This window comes from Heteronotia binoei, chromosome 17 (assembly GCF_032191835.1).
Source record: "Heteronotia binoei isolate CCM8104 ecotype False Entrance Well chromosome 17, APGP_CSIRO_Hbin_v1, whole genome shotgun sequence".
Classification (NCBI taxonomy): Eukaryota; Metazoa; Chordata; class Lepidosauria; order Squamata; family Gekkonidae; genus Heteronotia; species Heteronotia binoei.
This window is the reverse complement of record NC_083239.1, coordinates 33,038,930-33,050,902: the sequence shown is the minus strand read 5'-3', so window position 1 is coordinate 33,050,902 and position 11,973 is coordinate 33,038,930. Positions and strand designations below refer to the sequence as shown.

Sequence of the window (11,973 nt, the reverse complement as noted above, 5' to 3'; positions counted from 1 at the left end):
ACATTTGAAGAATTTGGTTGTATAACAGAATACTTGCACTTTCTGTTGGTTTTGTACCAGCACCAAAAAAGATTTCTGTTTAAATATAAAACATTTAGAAAGTAGCATCGAAACCACCTGGCTAACAAGAAGGTGCGTCCATCATTTCTGTGATGAATTTCAGATTTCAGTCTTCATTTGTGCATATTGAAGTATTTACTTGTAGAAGAAAAAGTCATCGGTACCTTTGGGACCACTCAGTTTTAAGAGGAAATTGAACCGTGGAAGTGGGACTCGCACCTAAGAGGCTCTGTCACAGTGAATGAACAATGAACGAACAGTTTCTCCACGAGGAGGACTGCATGATTTATTATACATGTATGTTTAAATGAATAATATTGTTATATTTTGAAGGATTCAAGAAGTATATAAACTTTCGACTGAGTATTTGGGGACACTGTTGGGCTCCCATTATTTCAGCAGTTTGCTTGTTAGTTTCACTTTTATGCTGAAACCCTACTTTATGTTGGAACAGTAGCAAGCAACTGAGCTTAGGGTAGCCAACCTCCACGTGGAGCCTGAAGATCTCCTGGTATCAGAACTGAACACCAGACAACAGATCTCTTTCCCCTGGAGGGGGGGAACAGCTACTCTGGAGAGTGGACTCTATGGAATTATATTTAGCTGGGGCCTTTCCCCTCCCCAAACCCTGCTCTCTTCAAACTCCACCACAAAATCTCCAGGAATTTCCTACCAACCTGGAAATGGCAGCTGTAGCCAGGACTAGGCCCAATGATTTCTCCCTCAAATGCCAAAACAGGATTTGAAAGGGCCTCCCCCATCACATTTCACTGAGAAACCTAAACTTTGTTGCTCATTACTGAGAGAAGCAAGGTTTGTTGCCTACTAGCAGCCACAGCCTACCAGTTTCCCCAGAGGGCCAATCCTCGTCTGTCCTGGGGCCAGCAGTGAGTGGAGGAGAGCAGAGTCAGCCAATGCGACGCAAGAACAGTTGAGCGTTGGTTTGACAGGCCAAAGGTTGATGCAGCACAGTCCCACCCAGTTTCAACCAATCAGGGTGCTCAATTTTGTCAACATGAAAGAGCTTTTATTATATTATAGAATAGATAGATCATGAAGTTTATAGTATTTTATGATAGACATAGCATGAGAAAGTGACATGAGTTTGACAAACCTGGGCTAAGTAGTCATGTGGTTTCTCAGGATGTGCAGGTTTTAGATGCTCTTGGGAGCCCTACTGTAACAGAATCTCTATCCACACTCTAAGCATTCAAAGAGTTTCTACCCTGTGTGGGAGTTCTTTGATGCTGTTGAAGAGTGCTACTGTCACTAACTCTCTTCCCACATTTTTGAGCATTCAAAGGGCTTCTTCCTTGTGTGGGTTTGTTAATGCTTTTGAAAAGTGCCACTCTGACTGAATCTCTTCCTGCACCCTGAGCATTGAAAAGACTTCTCCCCTGGTGGCTTCGTTGAGGCCACTGAAGGGCACCACTCTGACGGAATCTCTCATCACATTCTGAGCATTCAAAGGGCTTCTCCCCTGGTGGGTTCGTTGATGCCGCTGAAGTGCACCACTCTGACTGAATCTCTTATCACATTCTGAGCATTCAAAGGGCTTCTCCCCTGTATGCGTCCGTTGATGCTTTTTAAGACTGCTACTGTGACTGAATCTCTTCCCACATTCTGAGCATTCAAACGGTTTCTCCCCTGAGTGGGTTCGTTGATGCTGTTGAAGATTGCTACTTTGACTGAATCTCTTCCCACAGTCTGAGCACTCAAAGGGTTTCTCCCCTGTGTGGGCTCGTTGATGCTGTTTAAGAGTGCCATTCCGACTAAAACTCTTTCCACACTCTAAGCAATCAAAAGGCTTCTCTCCTCTGTGGGTTTGTTGATGCTTTTGAAGATTGCTACTCTGACTGAATCTCTTCCCACACTCTGAGCATTCAAATGGCTTCTCTCCTTTGTGTGATCTTACATGATTTTGAAGAGTGCCGCTCTCACTGAATCTCTTCCCGCACTCTGAGCATTCAAAAGGTTTCTCTCCTGTGTGGGTTCGCTGATGTTGAAGAAAATGGCCACTCTGACTGAATCTCTTCCCACATTCTGAGCATTCAAAGGGCTTCTCTCCTGTGTGGGTTCGTTGATGCTGCTGAAGATTGCCACTCTGACTGAATCTCTTCCCACACTCTGAGCATTCAAAGGGCTTCTCGCCTGTGTGGATTCGTTGATGCTCTTGAAGATTGCCACTCCGACTAAATCTCTTCCCACACTCTGAGCATTCAAAGGGCTTCTCCCCTGTGTGGATCCGCTTATGACGTTGAAGAGTGCTACTGTCACTAAATCTACTCTCACACTCTGAGCATTCAAATGGTTTCTCTCCTGTGTGGGTTCGTTGATGCTTCTGAAGAGTACTACTGAGACTGAATCGCTTCCCACACTCTGAGCATTCAAAGGGTTTCTCTCCTGTGTGGGTTCGTTGATGCTGTTGAAAATGGCCACTCCGACTGAATCTCTTCCCACAGTCTAAGCATTCAAAGGGCTTGTCCTTTGTGTGGGTTCTTTGATGCTGTTGAACATGGCCACTACGACTGAATCTCTTCCCACACTCTGAGCATTCAAAAAGCTTCTCCCCTCTGTGGATCTTTTGGTGCACATTGAACTGTGATCTGTACCTGAAGTACTTTCCACACTGAAAACATTTATGTGCCTTCAGTATACTGTGCTTTGAGAAGTGTACACTATGCTTTCTTCCCTCAGAGAACACCATTCCAGTGTCTGAGCAAATAAATAGCTTTTCTCTTGAGTGAATCTTTTGAGGCTGAACAAAGTCTGATTTCTCTGAGAAGCTCTTGTCACAATCTGAGCACCTACAAGGTTTCTCTCCTGCATTTGTTCTTTGATGTCCACAGAGCTCTGCTTTGTGAATCATGGTCTTTCCACACTCTAGGCATTCATGGGTTTTCTTTTCACTGGGCAGTTGTAAATGGATGTTATATTGTGTTTTATTTGAAATGTCCATTCTGCACTCCAAGCCCTTGTCTGTTTCCTCTACCATGTGAATGACTTCTTGGAAATCTTCTCCTTGGGAAGGGATGGGCTTCCCCCTCTTCTTAACTATGTGGCTGCCTTTCTGCCTCTTAGGTCTTCCTTGATTCCTGAAGTTTTCCCTCATGTCTTCATTCTTGATTTCATCAAGTGATAGATAATGCAGTTCCCCATCCTCCTCATTATTCTGATCATCCCCTGTTGGAATAAAGAGATTTTGTGAGAACCCACACAAGGACGTCTAACCTGAACCTGAAGTTCCATCCAGACTCCAAAGATTTTAGTTGCTTGTTCCTGCTGCACACTGAACTGTGCAATAACATACACTTTCAAAGTACTTTAAGCCTCCTGCATCAGAGATGCTTGTATGGGACTCTGACCATTTCTAAGGTGTGACTTAGATGTGAAGTGTGAAGAAATGCATTTTTGGATGGAAGTTTGAACTGAGCAAAACCTTGTTTCTAAGTTTAAAAGGTTTTTTTAGGCAGTGTTTCCCTGTACCACATAGATCTCCATCATCTTGGACATGCAATTTTAAAAGGAGCCCCAAGGGTACACAAGGCAAGAAGCTGTTCCCACGGGAACCAGGTGCCAGATAAGAGGAGACACAGAGGTAAGGCCTCAGAACTTGGAATGGAACTTGGAATGGAAGATGGTAGTCCTGACCCTCTCAGTTAGCAATTCCTACAAAAGTCAGGTAATGGCAGCAGTTGACCAGAGAAAGAAAAAAGTCCCTCCAGTGGTTGAGAAAGCCTTAGAGGGCAGGGTGGAGCAGGGCCCACAGGCTAGAACAGGACCATTCTACCACATGGTAAGGACTGTTTTGTGACTGAAGCTGCTTTCGCATTCCAAGCAACTATACGGTTTCTCCCCTAAGGGAACTGACATCTGTGAAATGACATTCATTCTCAGGCTGGAGGTCTTTGTAAAGACCACGCTTTCATTTTCCTTCTCTCCTAAAATGGATTCTCTGGTTCATATAAAAGCCTTTTTCCCCTTCTTTTTTTTTTCATTCTTGGACTGGGATTTCAAAGAAACCTCCTGCTTGGCAACAAATGGGCTTATCCCTGCTCTTACCTGCATAGCTTTCCTCCTGCATCTGTGGTCCATCTACATCTTCAAAGTTTCCTTCAGCATCTTCATTTTTCACATTTTCTATAGAGAATTCATGGAATTCCCCAGCTGTCTCCTTTACATCTGCTGCTGGAATAAAGAAAGAGTTTCAATCAGCACCCAGTTGACCAGAGAGAGAGAAAAGTCCCTCCAGGGGTTGAGAAAGCCTTAGAGGGCAGGGTAGCACAGGACCTTCACAATGGAGCAGGACAGTTTTGCCACATGAAGTAAGGACTGTTTTGTGACTAAAGCTCTTTTTGCACTCCACACAATTACATGGTTTCTCCCCTAAAGGAAATGACATCTGTGGAATGATGTTCATTCCCTGATTGAAGGTCTTTGTAAAGACCACACTTTCATTTTTCTTTTCCTTGAAGTGGACTCTGGTTCCTACAAAGGCCTTTTTCCCTTCTTTTTTACCCATTGATCTTTCTTTTTGGACTGGGACAGGGGTGGCCAAACTGCGGCTCAGGAGCCACATGTGGCTCTTTCACACATACTGTGTGGCTCTTGAAGCCCCCACCCCACCCTGTCAGCCGGCTTGGAGAAAGCATTTAAAGTTAAAGTTGCTTTCTTTCTACCTCTATCTATTTGCGGCTCTCAAACATCTGACATTTATTCTATGTGGCTCTCACATTAAGCAAGTTTTGCCATCCCTGGACTGGGATTTCAAAGAAGCCTCCTGCTTGGCAAGAAATGGGATTATCTCTCCTCTTACCTGCATAGTTTTCCACCTGCAACTGTGGTCCATCTACATCTTCAACATTTCCTTCAGCATCTTCATTTTTTACGTTTTCTATAGAGAATCCACGGGATTCCCCAGCTGTCTCCTCTCCATCTGCTACTGGAATAAATAAAGAGTTTCCATCAGCACCCAGGCAAGAAGCCAAGCCACTAGTCAGGCCTATGCAATTCCTTGCTCAGATCTCCTTTCTTCCAGAACTCAACCCCTGGTCACATCTTATTCTTGCTGGGCCCTCCTGTAAAGCTGATTTCATATTCTTCCTATCCATCCCCTCCCCATCCCCTTCTGTATGACTTTTAAGGAGGAAAGTGGCAAAGATTTGTTCCCCCACTGTTCCAACTTAACATGCCTTCCAACTCTTTTGATTCTCTGCTCTTGATTATTAAATACAAGAAGTTATCAAAATATCCAGTCCTGCAACTACACAGAGAGTGTCCTTCTAGATGTGATGAGAGTCAAGAAGGAACTAGTTTTCAGCCTCCCAAAAATACATGTCTGTTTTGGGGCAGTGAGAAGCCAGGAGCTCACAGAGTGAACCCAACAGTTCAAAAGGGAACCCATGAATTTTGAAGACTTGCCATTTGTTGGGAGGGCAGGTAAAGATCAGTGAGAAAAGTAACCCTGCAGTGTAGGGTCACCTACACTCAGAGCCATTTTCTTCCTGTCTCTGAGTCACTCTGCACCTTGGCTAATGCACAGCCACGTCTAAATTATCCAGGCATTTCTGCCTTTCCTAGAAGTACAGAGTCAGCTGGTCTCTATTGAAAGAAGTTTATCTTATGCCAGCAAGAGAGCCAGAAGACTGGCTTATTTGGCTTTAAGGTCATTTGGTTAAAAATGTTGCAGCAGAGGAAGGCTCCCTGTGTGCTGAAAAGTGCTGAAAAGTCCAGAGACAGCCCCAGAAGAGTCTGTCCTGTTCCATCCTCCCCAAACCCATGCAAATATGCATATGATGAGCCTGATCAGGGTGGTGGAATGTAAGCATGAGAAAGCTACTTTGCCAGTGAACAGCATTGTCATCCTTGTCAACCCTCTTCCCTGGGGATGGGGAGACAATGCTAGCCAACCTAGGAGAAACCCAAGCATCAGGACATGCTGACTGGACAGGTATAGCTGGCTTCTTCTCTCTCTGTTTTCCTGTGGCAGATACTTTCCTGCCTCAAGGCGGTAGAAAGGACTTAGCCCTTGGGAAGGAGTTGGTCGCTTGCCTCTTGGGGAGACGGGAGGTGGCTACAGTGCCTACCCTATCCTGTTGTAGCTCAGCCAACTGTGCTTCAATTGAGAACTTGTCTCTGTGTTTACTGGGATGACAGAGTCAATGGGAATCTCTTCAATAGCCCATGATTCTGCCCCCTTGGGGTGTGGACCAACCCCCCCCTCAACTGAATAGAGGGTGCTGTGCGGTTTGGCTGAAGCTGTTCTTTTGGGTTGCAGTTTTAACTGGTGGGACTATCGAGGTAGAACAGCTCCAAAGAAAGTACTCAAACCCCTCCCCACCTAAAGAATGAAAGTATCCAACAGTACCTTTGACCTTGGAATATTCAGTATTTAAGGACAGTGTAGCCCATCAACAGCCACAGTTGAGCTCAGTCCCAGAAAGAGATTCTGAATCTCCATATCCCAGGCCTAGAAGGCTACCCTCCCTCCTAACATAGCAGCCTTGAGTGTTCTACCAAACCAAGAGTTGCATAAAAGGGAAGAGGAAAAGTCCCATGCTATTTCTTGTTCATTCCCTTGACAACCATGAACGGTACTCACTAGCAGGTAGTTCATTTGGGTAAGAAAGAGTCTCTTGAGATCTTCCTGGGAAACTCTCTGGCCATTCTTCAGACAAAAGTCCTTCAGCTCTCTTCATCGTAGTCTCTTTTACATTCCTGGCTTCTTTGGCAGAGAGAGAGAGACAGAAAGTGATCTTTCTTTAATGAGGAAGGAAAGAAATCCAAGGAAGAGGGGAAAAAATCATCTAGAAGGATAGAAGTATGGTCAAAACCAAAACCCCAAATCCCAAACAGTATAAAGGAGACAGATCCATTCCTGACCACAGTCAAAGCAGATGCCCATCTGGGGCAAGAGGATATTGTTGAGGTTGGTAACTGAGAAACTGGGTTCTGGCCCCTTCCACTGTCTTTCTGAGGGCCTCTGAACCCCACCTTGGCCACAGACCAGGACACCCTCTCTAGCTTGGGGGATGGCTGCAACACTGATATCAGTTGCCCCTGGATCAGCCAAGTGGCTTGAGTCGCTCTAACCAGCCACGGTGAATGTCACTTTCACTGCCACCCCAAGTCCTGAAGGCCACCAGTGTGTGTGTGTGTGCGCAAGATGGAGGAACGTAGTTGGTCAGACCTCACAGCTATATAGTGCTTTTCAAAATTTTGATTCATGCATCATACCATTGGTAGCAACTGGCACTTATGATAGATCCTCACCCAGAGAGGCCACATTCCCGTAGTTCTCCACCATGACTTCCCTATAGAGAGTTTTTTGGACCGGATCCAGCAGGGCCCACTCGGCCACAGTGAAATACAAAGCCACCTCCTCAAAGGAAAAGGGAGACTGAAAGAAAAGCAGATTCCCTTGTCACAAATCATTTCAGGCAGAGACAATACTCTCAACGAGGGGCATTCTGAGAGGGTACAGGATGCAGAGCTTGCTGTGCGTAAAGAGAGTTGCTTTCAGAGCCTCTCTTGTTTGGACAGCTGGGGCAAAGGCATCCTTGAGAAAGGAGTGGAGCCCCCGCTTCACCCTGCCATACCTGGACCACAGGAGGAGCAGACATTTGTGTTCCACTGCAAAAGTGACAGCTTGACAACATCTCTTCATTGCCTGCCAGGGAGACAAAATTGGAAGGGTGAATTTTAGCCTAGACTTCGAATATTTTTAAACAGGGCTTTTTTTGTAGCAGGAACTCCTTTGCATATTAGGCCACACCCCTCTTATTTAGCCAAACCTCCAGGAGCTTCCAGGGTTGTTATTACAGGACCTACTGTAAGCTCTTGGAGGACTGGCTACATCAGGGGTGTGTGGCCTAATATGCAAAGGAGTTCCTGCTACAAAAAAAAGCCCTGTATCTTAAATATATAATGATTTTATATAAACTATGCGAGAGGTAGTAGACAAGCACCAGGTACCCATAAGAATTTCGAGGACAGTTACAAAATGCTGCTGACACACTTCAAACTTCTGTGAGACTTGAAATGTGCCAGGTGGACTCTGGGGCCCAAAAGGCTACTGCATCCATGCTGGATCAGAACAAAACCCCCAGGTATGCCAGTCTCCTGACCACTGGGGCCCTCCAACTTGTCCTTGACTCTGGACTGGTAGGAGAAAACAAGGGGCTGGAAATCACATTACATATCGTCAGCACATCCAGCCCCTAACCCTGATGTAATTTTAGCATCTTAACGTGAGGGTACTACCAATGGGGTTCAACGGTGTCTGCTGATGCTCTGACTTCACATCCAGGTGGGTTTTGATGGGTGAAAGATCAAAAGGACACCCATGCTCCATCCTCAAACCTCACGGGGGGAGCTGAACACTATGGTCTGTCTTCCCAATCCAGTATCCTCTGTCTGTGGCCTACCAAAAACTCCTGGAAAGCTTTTAAGCAGGGGCTGCAAAGCCCAATTACTGGCCTCTGGAAACAGGTTTTCAGAGGCACACTGTCTTAGAACATGGGTGTTTATAAAGTGTCATCAAAATACAACCAACTTATGGGGACACAACAGTTATTGAAGCAAAGAGATAGATGTTCAGGAGTGGTGTGCCATTCCCTGCCTCTGCATAGCAGCCCTGGACTGCTTTGGTGGTCTCCCATCCAAGTACTAACCAGGGCTGACCTTGCTTAGCTTCGGAGACCTACTGAGACTGGGCTAGCCAGGGCCATCCAACTCAGGGGAACACGGAGGTTCCACATATTCACCACAGCTAATAGCTGCACTCACATTTGTCTTGCTTTCCTTTATGACCCACCATGATACCCTCTAATACAAATATTTCAATGAATGCAAACAAGAATGGAATTGCCTCCCATGAATCTGTCTATTCCCCATTCCAGTGAGTGGTCACCACTCCATCCTGTGGCACAAAGTCCCAGAACTTGAGTTTGCATGGTGAGCACTGAGCAGAGGTATTTCCTTTTTTTCCTGCCCCAAACCTTTGACTTTACTAGGGCCCCTGATCCTATCAGGGCAGGAGGAACACTTACCACTTGATAGGAAATCTTGGGTATGCTTCTGGGTCTGTGCCCGCTGACCTCCCTCTGATAGAACTCCTTCTATTTTACAGAACTTTGTTTCCTTCTTTATAGCTGGTCCCCACATCTGAAACAACAGTTAGTGAGACTAGTAAGAGAAGAAATGGAGGAGGCTCAGGAGACAGATCCTGCCCCTCTCCCAGGCTCCTCGTCCATGTATTGGAAAGCAAAGCTGGTTCAACCACAGGGCCAAAAATAAGGGTTGGGTTTGCTTCTCAGCCTAGCAAATTCTCTAAAGATAGGACTATCTGGCAGAGAAACCTTAGGAAAAGGTCATTGCTAGAATTGAGTGAAGGACACTCCCTCACCTGCGTTGCCCGCCTCTTCTCCTCTGCCTGGCTCAGGAGGAAACCTTCTGCCAGGGCCACTGCCTGGGAACTGGTCTCTGGTTCGCATCCTCTCACCCAGCACTGCATTTCCTGGGGCAGGATGGCCAGGAACTGCTCCAGGAGCACCAGGTCCAGGATCTGCTTTTTGGTGCGCCGCTCTGGCTCCAGCCAGTGATTACAGAGTCCATGGAGCTGGCTGCAAACCTCACGGGGTCCATCGACCTCGTCGTAGCAGAACTGCCGGAAGCATCGATTGCGTGCATCTGCAGTCATTGTGTTCTGAGACAGGATCTCTGGCAGAGCTGTTTCCCAAGATTCCACACTACTCCCAGCCTGGGTGAGATGAGGACTTTCCCTTGCTGTCTTGCCTCTTTCAGGTCCTTCTGGATCCTCCTCTTCCATCTCCTTCTCTTGGGGTGCCTCCAGCTCTGGCCATAAAGCCTTACTCATATGGCTACGAAGAGGAAAGGAAATCAAAAAGGCAGAAAGAAACCAAATGGGAATGGAGCGACAGCACTGACCATCGCCAAAGACATCAAAGGATTGGCCCAGTGGATTAAAAGAAGCATCAGTGTTGTAGTTTGTGGGTCAAGACTAATGGCATTCTGCTATATTATGTATCAAGCTTTGTTATATATGCCTGCTTGGTCCTTCAGGAATGTAAACCCTCTCTATATTTGGCTCTTTAAAGGTTTGTTGCTGATGATATTATCTTGGTTTTAGATGACTGGGAAATCAGTCTGTTCTAGAGGCTATGTTTCAATGGAAACTGGAGCCCTGGATAAAGCAACTATTATTGGCTTCTGTATTGCCTATATTACCTCAATAAAGTGGAAGTGTCAGGCAACAGCTTCATCCCAGCAGCCAGCAGAGGGGTTGTCCAATCTCTCCAGGTTAGGGCAGAGGCGCTGCCAGGAGCAGGGGGAGGCACTGAACCCCCAGGGAAAGGTCAGATGGGGCAGGGAACACTGGCTGAATTGGCATGAATGATTCCTCCCCTCCTGATCAGGCATGGGACTCCTTTCTGCACCACCCTAGGACCTCTCTGGATGAGAATTTTTCATTTACAAAGATCCCACCTCTCTGTCCTCACAAGGGCCACCAAGACAGCTAACAAATTTAAGACATACATTACAAAAATCACACTTCAAAAGTATTTGAAGCCCCTGAGAGTAATTCACTGAGACCGTACTAAGTTTGAGAGGAGCAGGATGGAGCATAACAACAGGGTCTCAGTTAATTTCTTGAGCATTCCTCAATTAAGAAGAACCCATTTGCCCATCAATCTCCAATTTTAAAGTTTCCACCTTGGAATTAAACCCAAACAAATGGTAACCATATAAACTTAGCTTGTTAATCCTATTTGGTCCTGGCATCTGTTAAACATCTTGATTATAGATCCAAGTGGGCAGCAGTGTTGGTCTGAAGCAACAGAACAAAGCAGTAGACAAGTCGTACCTTTAAGACCAACTAAGTTGTATTCAGAATGTAAGCTTTCGTATGCTCTAAGCAGGCTTCACCAGACATTTAGATTATGTTATATATTATTAATTTGCTGCTCTCCCCCTACCTATATGTATGGACAGGTAACTTCCACTTCAATTTATCTGTAGCAATGAGCTTCCACAGAAAAGCTTATACCTTGAATAAACATTTCTTGGTCTTAAAGGTGCCAGTGGAGTTAACCGTTGTTCCGCTGCTTCAGACCAATGCGGCTGCCCACCTGGATCTAGTCATGACAGCCAGCATCCCTCTTTTCCAAGATCCAAAGAGCTTATCCCTCCTCCCGCCCCGCGTCTTACCTGTAAGGAAACCTTCCCAGCTTCCCTCTGCTGATGTACATCTCAAGCCCCTCCAGTTCTCTTTGGCGATTCAGAAGCCAAACTCTCCCCTCCCCGAACAGGAAAACAGCCTTTCCACTTCCGCCCCCTCCTTGCTTGGCCTCTCTAGCAAACAGCTCGCTTGGTTTAACTCTTTCAGTGCTGCAGATGAATGCAACTATATTTTTCGTCCTCTCCCCCAGGACAGGAGCAGCGTCCAGACCTAAACAAGCGGACTTCAGCCAGGTTGGCGTCCCTTAAATCCTTTGCAGCTCAATGAGACTGCTCTGGAGTAACTGCACAGGATTTTGCACCCACGGTATGCAATTCTGTTCAGCCAACTCAGAAAATGGGATGGTTGAATAGGAAAAAAAAAGTGTTTTCTTTAAACACCGCCCCCGCCCCCCGGGCAGAGAGGCTTCCCAAACTGGCACACTTTTTGGGGGGGAGGTTAGTAGATAGACTGTTCCCCCAACAGTCAAGTTGGAAAAAACAGCCTTTTTAAAAAAATCTAGTTCTCTCTCTTCCTCTCTCTCCCTCTCTCTGATAGATTTTCACAGTCTGCCAAAGCATATCCTAATAACCGTTCATATAGTCCTTTTAAGATGCTTGTAGTATTAATAGGAGAGGGTCTATTTATAATTTTGGAAGAAGTTTTAGATGTGC

The 11,973-nt window shown here is 45.9% G+C and overlaps 1 protein-coding gene across 1 annotated transcript; it reads right to left on the bottom strand.

The window, feature by feature from the left end:
• Positions 1–1,065: 1,065 nt before the first annotated feature.
• LOC132586472 (zinc finger protein 135-like) lies at positions 1,066–11,534 on the bottom strand. The gene is made up of 9 exons (XM_060258562.1): positions 11,290–11,534; positions 9,467–9,941; positions 9,111–9,225; positions 7,659–7,729; positions 7,333–7,459; positions 6,662–6,781; positions 4,877–5,002; positions 4,123–4,248; positions 1,066–3,243 (listed from the first exon to the last, which is right to left on the bottom strand). Exons 1-9 carry the CDS (start codon positions 11,328–11,330, stop codon positions 1,358–1,360), a joined length of 3,087 nt encoding a protein of 1,028 aa, XP_060114545.1. The 5' UTR covers positions 11,331–11,534; the 3' UTR covers positions 1,066–1,357.
• Between the last annotated feature and the right edge of the window lie 439 nt (positions 11,535–11,973).